General features: G+C 37.5%; 1 protein-coding gene across 5 annotated transcripts in view; it reads left to right on the forward strand.

The window, feature by feature from the left end:
• Positions 1 to 631: 631 nt before the first annotated feature.
• Positions 632 to 18,388, forward strand: part of GK (glycerol kinase) — a 37,364-nt gene continuing 19,607 nt past the window's right edge. For 2 of the 5 annotated variants that reach the window (XR_008469790.1, XM_054223895.1), the window contains exons 1-12: positions 632 to 813; positions 8,724 to 8,797; positions 9,466 to 9,572; positions 10,137 to 10,214; positions 11,227 to 11,306; positions 12,313 to 12,450; positions 12,939 to 13,048; positions 13,670 to 13,736; positions 14,844 to 14,861; positions 15,885 to 15,920; positions 16,525 to 16,592; positions 18,165 to 18,207. Coding sequence is in view for 4 of the 5 variants with exons in the window: in XM_054223895.1 (XP_054079870.1) it covers positions 736 to 813; positions 8,724 to 8,797; positions 9,466 to 9,572; positions 10,137 to 10,214; positions 11,227 to 11,306; positions 12,313 to 12,450; positions 12,939 to 13,048; positions 13,670 to 13,736; positions 14,844 to 14,861; positions 15,885 to 15,920; positions 16,525 to 16,592; positions 18,165 to 18,207 (897 nt within the window). In the remaining variant the exon portion in view is untranslated. The remainder of the gene's footprint in view (positions 814 to 8,723; positions 8,798 to 9,465; positions 9,573 to 10,136; positions 10,215 to 11,226; positions 11,307 to 12,312; positions 12,451 to 12,938; positions 13,049 to 13,669; positions 13,737 to 14,843; positions 14,862 to 15,884; positions 15,921 to 16,524; positions 16,593 to 18,164; positions 18,208 to 18,388) is intronic. The other 3 variants (XM_054223914.1, XM_054223923.1, XM_054223904.1) reach the window with 3 other exon arrangements.

The following is an 18,388-nucleotide window of genomic DNA, read 5'->3' on the forward strand; positions in this document are numbered from 1 at the left end:
AAGATCCCATTTTTTAAAGTTAATGAATATTTTTGCTTGATGTAGGGTAAAGCTTTGAAAGATGAAACAAGCCCCCTTGGGGTTGCTAACGTTTTCCAGCCATGGTTGTGGTGACTCAGTTTTGAACTCCTCCTCGGCAATATGCGCCCTGGACAGAAAATTTCCATCGGAGATCCCGGAATGCCACCTCCCGAGCACCTATCCCACTTCAGAGCGGCAGCACCGGGGAAAACCGGCCGCTCTCCCCAACTACAAGCGAAACAGGTTTCGCCGCGGGTTAACAACGCCGCCGCAGGACAGGCACGACCCCGGGACCTCGTTCAGCAGGTGACCCCGGGCGCCTCGCACAGCCGTCGCCAGGCGGCATGGGACCCCCCTGAGGGAACACCTCAGCCTTCCCGCGCCTCTCCTCAGCCCAACGGCTGCCCCTCCCTCACGCCAACGGCTGCCGGGCGAATTCACGTGACCCCCCTCCCCGCCTCTGGCCCACTTCCTGCCGCTGCCCGGCCCCGCCCCCCGCCCCTCCGCCCCCGCCGCGCCCCGGGCGCTGATTGGCTGCCGGCTGACAATACGGGCGGCAGCGCCCCCCGCCCCGCCCCGCCTTCCCCCGCCCCCCTGGCTTCACCCGGCAGCCACGCGCCGCCGGCCGCGAGCTGCCTGCGGAGTGCCGGGGCAGCCGTTACCCGCTGGCTGAGGCGTCGCTGAGGGGAGCCGGCGGGTGGCGGAGCGGGGCTCATGGCCGCGTCGGACCGCATGGTGCTGGGGCCGCTGGTGGGCGCCATCGATCAGGGCACCAGCTCCACTCGCTTCCTGGTGAGAGCATCGTGGGGGGCTTGGGGCGGCCCCGGGCGCTGAGGCGTGCGGGGGGCAGGCGGTGGCCCCGCGGCCTGAGGAAGCCGCTGCTTCGGCGCCTTCCTTCTCCCACATCCTCGCGGGGGTGCCTCCGGCCTCCGCTGTGCCCTTGGGGAAGGGCAGGGGGAGCGGGCCGTGCTGCCGCTGTCCCGACTCACGTCTCCTGCCCGGGGCCGGCATCTCTCTGCCCGCCGGCGGTCCGGGGCTGCCGCGCTGCAAGGAGAAGCGGGCGGCAGGGGAACGCGGGTGTGGCGGAGCGACGGTGTCCCCGGCGGTGTCACCCGGGGATCAGACCGCCGTCGCCTTCCCGCCGCGCTGTGAGGCGAGCAGGGCTGCCCGTCTCGCGGAGAACAGGGGGGAGCGAGCCGGGCCGCGGTGCTAACAGTGCCCGCCCGGCTCCAGAGCAAGCCCGAGGCCAGCGTTTCTGGCTGCTTCTTGTGGGGCTGCAAAATCCTGCTGCTTCGAGTTGGTTGTGCTTTACATCTGTCAGGTATCTCGCCCTGAATGAAGTCAAGTGTACACGGTGCTCAGGCACTGGAGAAATAGATCCGTGCGAGTTCAGTGACTGCAACTAGCTGCTGTTCAAACTGCTTGTTCAATGGCTGCTGCGTTCCCCTCTAAAACATACTCGGGCCTGTTGGAGTGACTGCTGCAGTCTCAGAGGCTACAACCCTAGTGTCAGTGCATCCCATGCACTGTAGTTATTGAGGTGACTGAACTTGTACACCTTATGAAAGATAGGCCTGTTTAAACACTGGAGGAAGATAGTTTGTTTAAGGTTGGGATGATTAATATATTAATCATTCATATAAATATATATATGCCCTTTAGTTTAAAGATCTAGTTATTTTCATATTATGCAATAGAGAGTAACTGATGTTGTTACTATATATGAAATTTACTATATAAACTTCCTGCTTGCAACTCTTTACAAATGTCATGTTGCCTAGTCAGTAAGTCACGGTAATTTGACTTAGATCCCGGTGATAATTGGCACCACAGAAGTGGCTCTATATCTATCTATAGAGATAGATAATGGCTAGATACAAAATGTTGTCAAATATGCTTGTCCTTGCTTTTTTTTTATTTTTAATGCTTCCCCCATGTGCAACTTTCTTTCATGAAGCAGGAGACTGGAGTATCTTCTTGACCTGTGTTAGTGTTATTACTTAATATCATGACCTTCATGGGATTGTCAAATGACAAAACACAGATCTAGGGGTGGAGAGAAACTTCAAACTGACAAATGACACCAGCGGGTTATCTTGAATGCCAGTCAGGAGTCCTTTTCAGAAAAGAATCTGGAAGAGTTCCTTGCAGCACCTGAAGATAAATTCTATCTCTTTTACCTGTACACCAAGTTAACTTTTTTCTTAGCCTAAAAGGATAACACTAGTAGAACTAAAAGAGACACTGAAAGCTTTTATTTATACTCAAGCTCTTTTTACAAGTATGTTTACAAGTTCTTCTAACAAGGAATTTCTTGCAGTAGATGAATGCATTTATGGTTTGTATATAGTTGGAGGTTTTTTCTGTCTACATGAGGTATGTTTTCCCTTGTTTGAGGATTCAAGTGCTCACACAAATAAATAAGAGGCCAAAACTTTTTCCTTAATTTTTTTAAAAAGTGTACTGTGTCTGTCACTCTTCAGTTCTTGTATCCATCTCAGTTTCTGTCAAGTCATTTCAAAATGCAGTGTTGTCTTAAACTTGGCAGTGTGATCAAACTATTTCGATAATAGTTATGTGAATTTGAGCAAAAAAGGTACATCATCACTGAATTAAATCAGAACATGGGGTAGGGGGTAAGAAGAGGGCAAAGCGTGCAGGGATCTGCTGCAAGCCGCATCGGTCATTCAGATAGTAACACATGTATCTGAAGAATTCTGTGTTGGAAAGAGATTGCCACAGTTAGAAGAGAGACTCTACTTAGAAATATTTTATGCCAAAATGTAATGTGGTATTCTTTTGTTGGCTCTCTTGCCACCCCTCAGTCTTTTAGTGTGTTAGTTGTTTTGTGTACTTGTCTCACTCATCTATGTTATTTTTTTTCTTCTCTAGTTCTTCCAACAATTTTCATTTTCACCAAGTCACCAGTCCAAATCAAATTGTTGGTTACTTTGCACATGTCTGTTCAGTAGTACAGTGCAACTGTTACCTGGGTTTTTTTAGATGGAAGCCATATGATTTTGATCAGGCTAAACATGCCTGGGTGAAAAACTGGCTGGTCCTTTGGGGCCAAAGGGTAGTGTCAACAGTTCAGAGTCTAAATTTACAACTACAGGTGGCCAGTTTACAAGTGGTGTTCCATAGCAGTCAGTAGTGAGGGCTGAAACCCTGTAGTATTTTCATCAGCAGCCTGTGCAATAGGTTGGAATGCCCTCTCAAGTTTGCAGATGACCACAGACCAGGGGGAGGAGCTGACTGGAATTACAGTTGGAGAAAGGACCTGGCAGAAGCTTCATGAAGTTCAACAAAGTTTAGCACTTGGGACAGAAGGCTAAGAAGCAGCTTAGTGAAAAAGGACCCAGATTCGTGCTGGACAGCAAGTTGAATATAAGTAAGCAGTGTGTCCTTGTGGTGGTGAAGATTAACCACATTAAGAAAAGTGCAGACTGCAGATCAGAGGAAATAATTATTAGCCTCTGTGTGGCACTTAAGGGGCAGCATGGAGAACACTGTGTCTGGTTTTGGTCCCCGCAGAGGAAGAGAGAGTCTGAGGAACTGGATTTCATCCAACAGATGGTCACTAACATGATCAGTGTGCTGCAGCACAAGGCATGCAATGAGAAGCTGGGAGATCAGGGGTTGTTTCATCAGTGAAGTCTCGAGGGGGTATCTTCAGCTGTCTAACCACAGTTTGTAGAAAAGACAGAACCAGCCTTTTCTCAGAAGTGCACAGAAAAAAAAAAACCAGCAAACAATGAACACAAGTCGCAGCAAGTGAAGTTTCAAAAAGATGTCAGAAGAAATGTTTCACTATGAGGGGCTCTGGATCAGCGGCCCAGAAAGCCTGTGGAATTTCCATCCTTGCGTATACTCAACACCTGACTCGAAAAGGCCCTGAACAACCTGGTCTAACTTTAAATTTAAGTTCACCTGAGCAGTGGGTTGAGCTAGACGATCTCCAGGGATTCCTTCCAGAATTAATTATTCTGTGTATGGACACCAAGTTTTGAGAGATTCTCTTGCTTACGTGAATGAGGATTTATGAGCATAGACAATAAAGAAGCACCAGAACTTTGGTGCATTTCTGTTACTGTCACTCCTTATTTATCCTTGCCTCTCACAGCCAATACACGTAGAGTTTTAGCTTATGCTGTAGTTTTACCCACGGGGGACCCTAATTTGGATCTTTTTTATTGCTAAGCTACTTGCTTATGCAAAATAAACTGTAATTATTTTTGAGATCTCAAAAATAATTTCCGTTCAGTTGGATTGAATCTGGATAGCAGATTCAGAGGTACTATGGAGAGCCTAGTGCTTTGAGTACCACTACAATTGTTTAAGGCTCATTTTCTTAAAGATATCAAGGAGGAAAATAAATGGAGTGGGCTAAACAAGTGTACCCAGATGATTAAATTCTGTTCTAGATGTTTTGCCAAATATTTTCATCAAATACTTGTGTCTCTTGTGTTCCATTTTATTTTATTCAAGAATCATATCAAAAAAATCCACCGTAACTTCTTTTGCTGAAAGTCTTGGGAGCAGGAGCTAATGGCCAGCTGAACCACTGCCTGATCTTTTGAGAGGTATTTGCTGGGTAAAGTCTTTTTGGCATTTTATCCAGGAACAGCAAGAATAGAAATATTCAGTGAAGTACACATGCAGAGGAATACATATAGTACATATACATCAAGTTCTAGGTTTGTCAGTCAGCCACAGACTTTTTTTTTTCCACCTCAGTGGAATATTTCTTTCTGCCTTTATTTTCTTACTTTTTCTTTCTTACTTTATTTTCAGAAGAAACATTCAAATAAAGCTATATCCCACTGTAAGCATTCTTTTCAGTAAACAAAAACTGGTTTTAGATAAGGAAAAATTCAGTACCCATTGAGGGGTACTCTCAATTTTTGGGTACATTTTGTTACTTCAGAGGGGAATTCATTTCACCCCTCTACTGAAGTAACATGATCTTTTGTGAAAAAGCAAAACCTGGTTGTATAGCTATCAAGAAGGGTTAAAAATGTTGCGAATACTTCCATTTTCCTTTCTTAGCTTTTATCACTTAAAATATGTGGTATTTTTGCTTTTTATTTCCATAATCATAAGCACCTCTTTGAGAGGGGAGGGAGGTCTGTTCATCAGGAGCCTTCCCAGCAAGATAATTTCTAGGGACTTGTTAAACTGTGCTTAGTCATAACTTCTGACTGCCTGCTAATCCTAGTTAAATGCTAAAGGTGGAATTATTGTTCATATGTCATCCTGCCCCCCGTTGGGTTGATTTCAATGCAATTTCAGAACTCTGTCTCTGAGCTTGTTTGCCTGCAGATCCGTAACTGTTCCAGCTTAATAGAAACTCATGAAGATACAGCATAGACTAACAGAATTAGCTTTTCTGCAGGCAGAGTTACGTAGCAAAGCTTGAGAGTCACTGAAAAGTTACTTCTGAAGTCTGTTTTCACTATTGTGTTTTCAGTTGTGCAATTTCTTCAGTCATTTCCATGAGCCTCATGTTTATGTTTGTCTCATATTTTCTTTTCATTCTTTGAAAATTGTTACAACTGATTGATCTTTTCCACTAAGATGATAAAGACTTAATGTAAAACCATGTAACTGTTTGCACCCCTTCATATGATGTCATGTATTATGTTAGAGACCCTATAAAGAGCTTGAATTAAGCGATCAGCCCTTGTCCTTGTCTGCTTGTTTACATACAGCATTGCTAAGTCTTTCTTCTCTGAGATTCAAGGCTCAAGCTGTAATTCTCTGTATGATAATTTATTGGGAGTAGAAGGAGAATGATATTTATTCCTTTTCTTTAATCGCTTACCAGAGAATTCAGTACCTATCTGGTGGTTTTCACTGTCTTTCATCAAATCATCTCTGTTCAAGATAGCTCTACACGTCCAAATAGCCTAGACAATTCGTTTGTGACTACTGCTGACACAATTAGGACAAAACTGACTTTTACTTTTTTTCCCCCGTACAAGAAGTGAGAGATCAGTATCATAAACTGGAACCAGTTCTTAATGAATATGAAAGGAAGGAAAGCAGTGACAGTAATACACTTCAAACCTGTTTCAACAGGAATGTATTACCTTATCCGAATTACCCATACTTGTCACCTATTTCTTTCTCTCACCACTGTCAGAGAAAAACAAGGAATGTTTGGGGTTTTTTTGGCAACAGTTTGGTTTTTGTTGTTTTGGGGGGGGGTGGTGGTGTTTTGTTTTGGTTGGGTTTTTTTTTTGCGGAGGGGGGCATCCCATTTGTTCTATTTATTACTTACTTTGTTTATCATCTTCTGCGTTTAAATGTAATGACTCATTTATGTTTGGCATCCTTTCATGTATCAGAATTCTATTTATCGCTGTAGAACATGGTATTGTTCTCAGTGAAACTTTTTAATCCCTTGCCCGGACTTACAGGGAGTGTCTGCTGCTTTTGTTGAGGATGTCAGAAGCTTGTGGTTTTGTTGGTGATGGATTAGGAGAGCGTGTTTACCTAGTTCTTCTCTATGGGCATGAAAAAATCTATGCATTTGTAGTGTTATTGCTTGTGTTGAGAATTTATTGCTGTTAGAACAGCTTGCTTAGAAGGTGGCAAAAAGTCTTGCTGTGCTAGGGCTTCACCGTTTATTATCTGCAGGTCACACACTCCAGGTTCAATGAATGACCTTGTCTAATTGAATCCATATTTATTCCTTGCTAACAGTAGGGATCCGTATGCACTGCCTTCTGTTTCAAGGAATACTGAATGATTAATGGGGAAAGATTACCAAGTGATATTTAACATTGTTATTAGGTAAGATACATAGAGGTTCAATAAAAAGTCTTCTATCTTTCTATCTTTATTATAAAAACTTAGTAAATGTTACTATGCTTTTGGCAGAAAGGCAATTTCAAGTAAAAAAATCTTGCTCCATACGGCAAAACTTAATCTCTCTTATTAATTATGTTTTAAGACCTGTATGCCATTTTACTAGTTCCTTCCAAACATGTAGTACTGACAGAGATTACCCTTTTACTAGGATAGCTTCATGTCAAGCCTGAGCTGGTAGATGAAACACAGATAAGTAAATATAGTAAAAAGAATAGAGTGGTGCTTTTTCTATGTAATCTTTCCAACTGATAACAGAAAACAACGAACATGTACCTTTTTAAGACTTCTTTTATGGGCAGTAAAGGTGAAAAATTAGCTTTTAGTATTTTCCAGAGAGGTTATGCTGTTTCCATTCTTGGAGGTTTTCAAGACCTGTGTAGAAGTCCTTGAGCAACCTGGTCTAATCTCATAGCTGACCCTGCTTTGAGCAGAAGGTTGTACTAAAGATCTCTCAGGGTCCTTTTCAGCTGAATTAATCTATGATTCTAATATCTAAGTAGAATGTTTCTAAACCTCAAAGTTTCACTCTAAAGATACACTTTAAGGTTTCAAAGAAACTGTAGAATCAGAACTTCATCTGCTCTTTGTCAGAACGGTTCTAATAGTTTCAGAGTAAACTGTACTATCTAAATGAAATCAAGAGTTTATGGATTAAAAGCTTTAAGAGAAATTCCTAAAATTTGTGGAATGAGAACAGAGCATTACCAAGGAAGCCTAGAAAAGATTCAGTTGTGTCCTAGAGAGTAAGTGGCTATAACTGAATTTTGTACTCTTAGCACGGGAGTGGTTTCTAAATCTGACCCTCCTCTGCTTGCCGTAAAAAGATAGGATGGTGGTGTTCTGGCATGTTCTGCAATTCACCTGTCTGCTGTAAGATTTTACTTTGTAGGTTCCTGAATGTTCTTCGAGCAAAAGATTCTGAATGGTGCTAGTGAGAAGGAGCCATTTTCACAGGAACGTCATCATTGTGCAGTCAGTTATGCTGGCTTACTAATTGTGCAATTAAGTTAGATGTTTTACTAGATGTCATCTTAGCTTGGCCATAGTAGATTACTTTTGGAAGCAGGACACTGATGGTTAATGAGGATCGCTGTGTATTCTAGCTGAGCTCCTACTGCAAGGCAGAGCCTCTAACTTGTAATTCCTTAAGAACAGCCATGAGTATAGTACTCAGGATTTTCTACTCTGATGGTTTTTATTGTAGTATATCCAACCAAATCTAAGTAATTTTTCTGCATGTTCTCTTTTTTAATGTATTGTGTTGCTGCAGTACTGTTCTTTTCTTGTCAGATTGTTTATGAGCTTTGTATTTGTAGTTTGTTTTGAAACAAACTGGGTGCTGCCTAGGAGCTCTTTCTTTCTTCATAGTTTAGTCCCTTCTGTGATTTCTAAACTACGTGTGATTGTCTCTCTCCTAAAAGTGAACTAACCCAAAAAAGGCATAGCTCTGGCACTACAGTATCAGAGCAGAACTAAAGAAATGTTATGACTAGCAGTGGGTATTTTACTGAGAGGTATGTTCTAAAATGCATCGTTAGTTTAATTTCTACAACCTCCACAACAAAAAAATGTGGTTCTTTCCCAATCCATCAAGAAAAAAAAAAGCAGTTATAATTGACAGCAAAGCATACCAAAATATTCTTTGCTCACCTTAATAACAAAAATTAATATATATCTGAACCCAGCTTATATTGATATTTGGGTTGATTATAGAAAATGACTTTCAGTTATCAAGACACTGTATTTGTTCAAAAGAATAAATGTTAATTTATTGTCATTTAAACTTGTGTGTTCATAGAAAATTCAATTGTGTAATTTCTTTGCAGGTTTTTAATGCAAAAACAGCAGAGCTCTTGAGTCACCATCAAGTTGAGATACAACAGAAATTCCCTAAAGAAGGGTATGAATTTTCTGTGGTTTTTTATTTGTTTGTGTACATTTTGGTAGAGGTTATGTATTTGTATCTATGAATGATCAAAACTGAAGTTGATTAATAATTAGTAAGAACATAGTATTTGCTATAAAAGACTATGTGGTAGAAAAAATGGCATACCACCTCCCCCCCCAGTTCAGTGTCTGGTATGTGCTCTGAGTTATGTAAACTAAAATCCTTAGTGTGTTACTCTGACCACTCATTAATATATTTAAAGTTTAAATATTAAATTTTAAAATTAAAGTTTAAATGAGACTTAAAGTCTCATTTGAAGTGGTAAAGCTGGTAATTTTTACAGTTTAATCATAGTCTTCAGCTTAGTCCATAGGAATTGTTTAGTTTGTTGTCTGAGGTGGTTTTGTTTTTTCTTAAATGACCTACATTTGCTGCCAAAGCCCTCTGTATAGAATAAAACAAAACAGAGTTTTTCCTTTTCTGCAGATGGTTTTGTTGTGAAAATACATCTTCTGTTTAAAAAGCATTTGAAATTCATTACACTTTTTCTAGATACGTAAAACACTTTGTAGTTAGGATTGTATGAAAACGCTCTGCTGGTTTTTCAGACTAGAATTTCTTTTTTTTCCTAAATGTAATATTTTGTCTTTTTATTAACTGGTGTTTACTGTTTGTTAAAGATGGGTGGAACAAGATCCAAAGGAAATATTAAAGTCTGTCCATGAATGTGTGGAAAGGACCTGTGAGAAATTGCAACAACTGAACATAGACATCACTAACATAAAAGGTATTCCTAGTACTTAAGGGTAACTGAGGGCTTTAACATACTCATGGTTGAGCAAGTCAGATTCACTAGTTTTTAAGTCAATAAATAGAAAGGTGGCAGCATGTACTGGCCTCAAAAAAAAAAGGATATGAAATTGGAATTGAGAGCAGGTTTTTTGGGAGGAATAATGAGAAAACATGTCCTTTGTGTATATTAGCAATGCAAAATCTACAAAGTCAACTTAATCTTACAAAAACACAGAGACAAGTGATGAATGAAGAAATTCCGAAATTTAAATTAGAGCTTATTGGGAAAAGCTAGTTTCCCCGTCAGTGTTGTTGCTGTCTCTGTGGCAAAAACAATAAAAGAGTACATAGGTTAATCAGCGAAAGTTGAATGAGTTTTTAGAAGTACTATTTCTAGACTATAACATGAAAAAGTTGGAAGCTTTTTATTTCCCATTTACTTTCCTCTTCTCCTTAACCTGTTCCTCCCTCGTCTCCACCTCTCCCTTCCCTCCCTCACCCCTCAAAAGGGGAAAACAAACCTTCTGAAAAGGATACTTCTTTCTATTTTGTCCTGAAGCCATTGGAGTCAGCAATCAGAGAGAAACAACAGTGGTTTGGGACAAGACAACTGGAGAACCTCTTTATAATGCTATTGGTAACTACTATATTTTCTGAATATGTAATATCATAAAATGACAGTGTTGTAGAAAAATGCTTTCCTATTTTCCTGTGCAGCTCTCATTGTGGCCTAGCCTACTAACTTCTTTGATTTTTTGATACCTGTGTTACAAACTGTGTGTTTGTTATACACCAGTGCAATTAAAAACACCCTATTCTGCTAAAATTATTACTCAATATTTAATAAATCATTTTATGGGCATGGGCTCTTAACAAAAAGCAATGTTCCTGAGGGATTTTGTAGATCCCTGGCATGTAATGAGGCTCTGATTTATGCCCAGTCACTTCCTTTTAAATGAAGAAGCTTACTACGTTTTCAGGATGCTTTTGATTTAACTTTAAAGGAAAAATGTGTAAAGTAGGTTTAATGAATACTTATTGAATTGGAGTTTTATTTTTAACTTACCTTAGCTTTTCAGAATATGTCATCTGAGAAATGGTAACTGTCTAGATTTGCTCTTTTAGGCCACGTCAAGTGCCAGATGTAGTTTAGCATAGTATCACTGAAAAAACAGGACTCTTCTGTTTTCAAATATATGTTGTTTAAGGCTTTATCTTAAGCCCAGCTGTACCTTGATAACTCTGACATAGTGCTTAGTTCAAAGTTTTCATAGGAATAGTAAATAATCAACCTGCTATTTGTTTTAACCTCTTAGTTTACTAACAATCATCTGCTGTAAACAAAGTAGTATTAGTCATTCGTTTATGCTTTAATAGAGAAAAGTATATATCCTATTAAGTGGAAAATCCTGTTTGATTTCTCAAATCATTTGTTCTTCTAAACCAAATGAGTTTGTCTAACCATTTTTAATTTTTACAACAGTGTGTTTAAAATACAATGGCACTACAATATTTTTTCAACTACATGAAAAGCTAAAAATAGAGACAGGAATTTACTGGCAAGAGCTCTAGTTTTGTAGAAGCAGCTTGTACGCGTCACTTTTTGTGTATTAGATCAGTTAATCAGTTAATTTTATTCATATTTTTAGTGTGGCTTGACCTGAGAACCCAGTCAACAGTTGAACGGCTTCTTAAAAGAATTCCAGGAAAAAACAAAGCCTTTTTTAAGGTAAGAGATATTCCAGAACACGTAAGTAGTAGCTGAACTCTTATTGCTACAGATGTGTTCTTAAAATTCCACAGAACAAAGCAAGTCCATTGTAGCTTGTAGTTCTTTCTTAGCTTGTCAAATAATAAAAAATATGTGCATAATACTACACATCGATCTGAGACTGGAAAATGTTTATTTTCCTCAAAATGAGGGGTTAACACTCCTTACATGTCTCATTAAGGAAGATAAATGAGTAGTTGTTAGTGAGACTTAATCCTGTGCTGCCTATCCAATGATAAGTAAACACTACACACAAATATTAGGAGCAAGTAGAATAAAACAGTTTGGAAAATACTTTATCGATGTGAAATATACTAGCCTATCTCATCTTATGCCTTAATATTGAAATTAACTGCAAACAATCTGAGAACTGGGAAGATAGTTTGTAAAGAGCAAATCAATTATTTTTTCTAATATGGGTACATATATAACAATTTGGAAAATAAATGCTTGCAAAAAGGTGTCATAAATCTTTGATTTATATTTTCCTTGATTGATTGTATAACTATTATGTATGTTATACATTATATGTTTTCCTATAGGCAGGAAATGAATGTCGAAAAGCATTATAAACTTATTTGATTTTTTAAGTCTAGTAGAATACAAGTTCTGTCTTTACTGTGTCATGCTTCTCATTTTTGTTTGTCTTTACTTGCTGTCTAGTCATATGGAGATATCCTAGATAAGACAGGACTTCTGCAAACAACTATTTCCACGTAAATGGTCTTTGAACTGTATTTAGATCAGCTTTGATCTTTGTCCATTAACGCACTGGTCATTTGGTTTTGGTATTTTCAGACCTGTGTATTATATGCTTAGTACTTATTTAAATAAGTTTGTGTAATTTCTGAGTTTTGTGTCTTCAGTTTTTCACTTAGTATCACCATTTTTAAATATAACTACAGTATTAATGGAAAAAATACTTGCATGGTGTTTAAATTATTTTTTTTCAATTATTTTACAGTTTAGGACCGGTCTTCCACTTAGCACTTATTTTAGTGCAGTGAAACTTCGCTGGCTTTTGGATAACGTGGAAGAGATTAGGCAAGCAGTTGATGATGGAAGAGCTATGTTTGGGACTATTGATTCATGGCTTATATGGGTATGTATTTGTGAATTTATTATCACGAATATTCATATCATGCAAATTCCTGTGCAAAATACTGTGACACATGATGCCTACTGATCACACAATGATGTCAGTACAAGCCACTAAAGAAATTCCATTAAAGTTCTTACAAGATGAACTTTTACTGTCCCTGTACCACTACTTTTTTTTTGTTGTTTGTAGGTGCTTATGTATATGTTGCTCTAAAATTTTGTTCATGCTTTTGGAAAAATCTTGGACTTTAGGAAGGTGTATTAGCCACCTTCACAATATAAAAATCCAGGAGGTGCTGCTGTACCCTTATTAACTCTCTCATGCCTTTGTTCCACTTTATCAGGTCTGCCACTTTAGTTCTTGAAGAAATAACAGCATTCCCAGTCCCAAGCTGAAAGCTTTCTGAATTTAGAACTTTTTTTTGTAATTTGTTGAAGTAAACCTACATCTTTTCTTGGTGAATACCGTTGATATTTTTTTTTGTTCAGAGTTTGACAGGTGGAAAGAACGGAGGCGTTCACTGTACAGATGTAACCAATGCCAGTAGAACAATGTTGTTTAACATTCATTCCTTGGAATGGGATCCTGAGCTCTGCCAGTAAGCTCAGTTTTTCAGTAATACGGTTATTTAAATAAATTCTATAAAGCGATGCGTGAAGAAATTGATTTCATAGTAAGAATCTCCTATCTAGACTAAGATCAGCAATTACTGTTGTATTTACTGTTAACATTAGTAATTAAGATTCATTGTTCTCCAGATGTCCAAATTACAACTGTCTGGATTAATTAAAAGTAGCAGATTTTTTCTGTAGGTGTGTAAGTGAAAGACTGGTTTACGGAAACAATGACATTTAATTGTTTCTGTATTCCTTAATAAAATTGGTAAGGCAGTTACAATGATAGCATTTCTATTTTAAATGTAAATTTATTAAAAACAGTATCATAAAGATATTGTTGGAAGAGGAACGACTTCCCACATGAAACAGTTGGATATGTCTTCAAAATATTCAAATATATGCTGTTTTACTCCATAATTCTGTGTCACGTACTGTAACAAGTGGAAAACCACAGTGATATGTTAAACCTTAGAAATCAAGTTCCTTTTATAGTGGTTTTTTTTTTTTTTCTGTACAGCTTAAGCTTATTTAAGAAAATAAATGCAAAATACTTTCTGATTTAGCACTGACCATATATATAAATTATTTTGTATTGTGTTCAGATTCTTTGATATTCCTATGGAAATACTCCCAAAAGTACGAAGCTCCTCTGAGATTTATGGCCTGATGGTATGTTTTCTTGTGTGTGTGTGAAGTTAATGTTGTAAAAATATAACTATATCAATATAGATTTGACAGAATTTCCATAGATTAAGACTGATGGCTTTTTCTAGACCAGTATTATTTGATTTATGATTAGTATGTCATTATCTGTTGTTGTATAATAATATATGAAGTTGAATATTTGTTGTTTTCTCTTTTAAGTGTTAAATAGACAAAGCAAGATGGGAGAGGTTTTTTGATTAGGATAAAAATTTGATTTTTTTATTACCGTAACTTAGTGATTTAGAAACTACCCATCAGAATGCAATGTATAATCAGTAAGTTAAAAGAATGAGATTGATGGTATTAGAGCACAATATTTTTACTTGTACAATTGAAAAGATGAAAGTCGCTATGGAAGTCTTTGTGATCTAAGAAGACTGGACAAGACACATAATGTCTTATTTCCACATAACTGAAGACAAGGTTAGTCAGTTTCTGTGAACTGGAAAATCACAGGTGACACCTTAGATTGCCTTCTTTTTGAAAAATAAACTTCTCTTGCCATGTGTATTTACATAGCACTTAGTAAAAAAAAAAATACTTTGGAATATTGTGATGTCTTTTTAATCACACTGCTTCCAGTGCAGCTCTGAATGTTACTTATGAGTAAATCATTAATTGTTATCATGGGGCTGAGTTTTCAAGTTTACTTTGATGCAGCACCAACTCTTCTGGTACAGTGGCATCTGATTTATTAGCTTTAGAAGCGGATAAACTGAATGCTGTGATTTTGTATTCTTTTTCCTGGTAGTTTGCCCTATTGCTTACTAAGAACATACAGGCATTTTGTAACTAAGACAAGTTATGAGATTTTTATTTAAAATATAATTCTAACTTGCCTGAAATGGAAGTATTTTTGCTAATCTGTTAATGGAGATGCCACCAGAAGTCATTGTTGACTTTTATTAATGTGAAGGTCAGATAAGAGTGAGTTGTATTAAGCTGAATGACTGAGCTGATGATACTACCTGGCAACTGAAACAGAATAGCTGGTCACTTTAAATGTGAACTTTTGTTTCTCTTCCCCTTTCCTTCCATTTTTTTTCTTTTTCTTCCTTTTGCTGACTGTAGAAAATCTGTCCTAGCCTGGTGAGTAGAGGCTTCCATTAGCCTGACCACCTATATCTTACCCATTCTGTTCAGATACTGTGCATTTCCATTGGTTTAAGGATTAGTAAAAGCACACTTTCTAGACAATAAATTTGGTGGTTATTTCCAAATGTGAGATATTACAATTAGAATTCATGCCAAAGTTGTTTCTAAAATACAGTCTTGATGTATGCGTTTGCCTTAATTTTCAGGCTGTTGGATATTTCTTTTTATAGTGAGGTAAAAAATGCAGCTACTGGCTAATAAGTGTTGGCTGTCTCATTTTATAAATGAGAAAAGCAGACCATTCTGTGTACAAATATTCATTCTATTATAGTGAACCATCCGATTCATGCAGCGTTTTTTAGTGCATTTACAAATTCGATTACCTTAAATCCAGTTAATTAAAATGAGAATTAAAGAAAAATAATATTCATATTGGAAATGCACTTGTATGGCTTCACTGAATTTTCACAATTGCACAAAGAAACAGTTCAAAGAAAGAAGTAAAAATTATCGGGATATAAATTTCTTATACGTATTGCAAGAATGCAACTGAAAAATTGCCTGGTAGTGTTTGGAATAAATTTTATATGAGACTTAAAACTTAAAATACTGCATCTTAAAATGAGGCATCTGTCTTTGCTTAGTGTGTCATCACAATCACGTTTTTTTTTCTAGTCACTTGACCATGTTGCACTTTTATGTGTTATACTTGACACTGACTGCACAGTTTACACTGAACCTAGTTCTCTGCACGCTATGATTTCGACCAAATTTATGTTAAGAACAGTTGAGGTGTCATAAGGTATACATGTAAATTTGCCGCTCTCTATTTTTTAGTGGTTTAGGTATGAGCCACATTAAGCTGAAGTCCAATGTACACCTGAACTGAACCATGTTGCTTACATGACCCTTCTTTGTTTTCCTTTGAGCATTACAATTTTAGCTGCTTTTTCATTGCCTTAAATTGTAGCCGTGGAAAGCTAATTTGGAGCTTTTCTTTCTCTTCTTGTGAATCAGAAATCTGGAGCTTTGACAGGTGTACCAATTTCCGGGGTAAGTCCTACTTCAGCTCAGATTCTAGCATGAGAACGTGATACTGCATGAATATATCTTCACTGGACAAAGCTTTAAGATGGGTGAATCGTGCTGCAAATTAAGATAATGGTTTTTTACTTCATGCTAAACGTGAAGTAAACTTTTGAAGTTGAATTATTAATTGCCTGGATTCTTCATTAAGTTAAGGTTTGGCTGTGGAAATACAGCTGACAGCTTTAGTGCATATGTGTAGTGCTGTTGGAAATTTAGGATCTCTTAAGTAAATGGGTAACATTACAAAATGGAAGCAAGTTCTGCTTTATATATAAAAGGAGTTCAGTATATACATAATCCAGAAATGTTGGGCAGATTCTCAGCTTCTTCCAATACAGCATGCATAAAGACAGTAAATTTTAATTTTGATTTCTAAAAATTGTTCACCATAAGTAGCATGACACATTTCATTTGCAGTTCTTACAAAGGGAAGAGTAATAAAAAGCACAGGTTGTCTCTGTAGATCTTCCTCTTCACTTTCAATTACCCACATGCTCCTAATAGGTTAGAGTTACAGTTAAATATATCTGTTCATGTACCTTTTTCATGCCTGTGATTCTCTTTTAAGTGCCTGGGTGACCAGTCTGCTGCTCTTGTTGGGCAAATGTGTTTTCAAGATGGGCAGGCAAAAAATACGTAAGTTATTATGAAAAGTTGTAAGATAAACAGTACATCACTGTTCTGTTTTGAATTAAGTATTATGTTCTCTTTCAAGCTATCAGCCAAATGCTTTTGTAATTACCGCATGACTACAGCTCTACCTTTTGACTGTAGTGACCTACAAAGTAAACAGTGTCCTGACTTTTATACAAAATAGTGGAGATACTAAAGTTAAATGGTTTGTGAGGTATATTTTGGAACAAAGTCACTGTGAGGCAATATCTCTGTGTGACAGGAGGTTTTTCATTTTTAAATTCTCCAAAACACAGATTAAACAGTTGCAGTATCATTTACATTGTGACCTAAAGTTAAACAAATACAGGCCATGTAAATTAGATTGCATAGACTGGAATGACAAAAAAACCACACAGCATTGCTAGATGGGAAAGGTTTATTTCAGTTGCAGTCCTTAGTTTTACTTCTGTACCTAGCTCAGTGTGGAGAATTTTACTTTTTTTTCTTTCTATTTCTCAACCTCTTAGTGTCCCTTGTTTAAAATAGCTGATCAGTTAAATCAGGCAACTGGTGTAATCAAACATTCATTTGAGGAAAAGCTCTCTGCTTAAATGACTTACTGTTCCATTTACAACCATGTGCTTAACTGAGCATGTAGGTACATACACAATATTGGACTTTCATGGATTTAATTACACATTAATCTATACTTGTTGCTAATTAACCTTCACTTTATCTTTTAAATTTATACACAAATTTAATGATTAATGGCCTTATATTTTAGTAAAACAAACATGGTTCTAAGTAATAATTTCACAATATATTTTTATAAGAAATACTTTATAACACAAGAGAATTTTTGAAAAAAATCCAGCTAAACCAAAAGGTAAAAGTGAGATTTTTTTTTTTTTAACCTATTTGTGTTATTGTTTTACCCTTTTTCTCTCCAAATGTAACTGAAGACTTTCTCAGTACTATTTTAAGCTATTAGTTTTCAGGGTATTAAAAAGGTAGGAAACTCATAATTTCTTAGAATAAGTTAGAGTGGATTATAAGTATTTTGTAGTCCTTTTATTAAACTGTGTCCTTATATGTGTGTGTGTGCACATATACATGTAGTCTTCAAATGAGAAACATGCCATTTTTAGAAATTTTTGAACTGTATATGTTTAAAGAAAACCCTCCTCTTTGTGGCTTACTGTTAAGGAGCAAAGTTTCTTAAATATTCCCCTTTAAAAGCAAGAATTTAACATTGTGAAGTATTTATTTTATAAAGGAGCTTTCATAATCAGCTTAAATTGAAGTAGGTAAATACTGCCACCAAAGAGGAATTCACATTTAGTTTTCAGCGGTATCTGCTCCTTGATCAATTATTGTACAAGAAATAGCCAGAGAGAGGGGTGTGGGAACTCTGCAGGCTGCAATTAATCAACTTTTTGGGGATGGTTTTATCATCAGTTAATGGTAACCTAACCTTCAAGGGGCAAAATGTGGTGTCCTGATTCTCCACAGGGGAGTCACGGGTTCATGAATTGCAGTAACAGGTTATCTTTTAAGCAACCTGGTTTTAACTTTCCCTTGCTTTCATGCTAGGTATGGAACAGGCTGTTTCCTGCTGTGCAATACAGGTCAGAAGGTCAGTTGCATTTTTTTAGATGTTCACTTTTTATTTACAGTCTTTATTTAAGTTCTTGAGTACAACTATATATTAGCTTTTCTTAAACTTATTAGCAACAATTATATTGCTAGAGATAAGGAAAAGTACATACCGAAATCTGAAAGAATAGAAAGTAATAATTTGTTAAAGGTGTTTCAGT

Source organism: Rissa tridactyla, chromosome 1 (genome assembly GCF_028500815.1).
Source record: "Rissa tridactyla isolate bRisTri1 chromosome 1, bRisTri1.patW.cur.20221130, whole genome shotgun sequence".
Taxonomy (NCBI): Eukaryota; Metazoa; Chordata; class Aves; order Charadriiformes; family Laridae; genus Rissa; species Rissa tridactyla.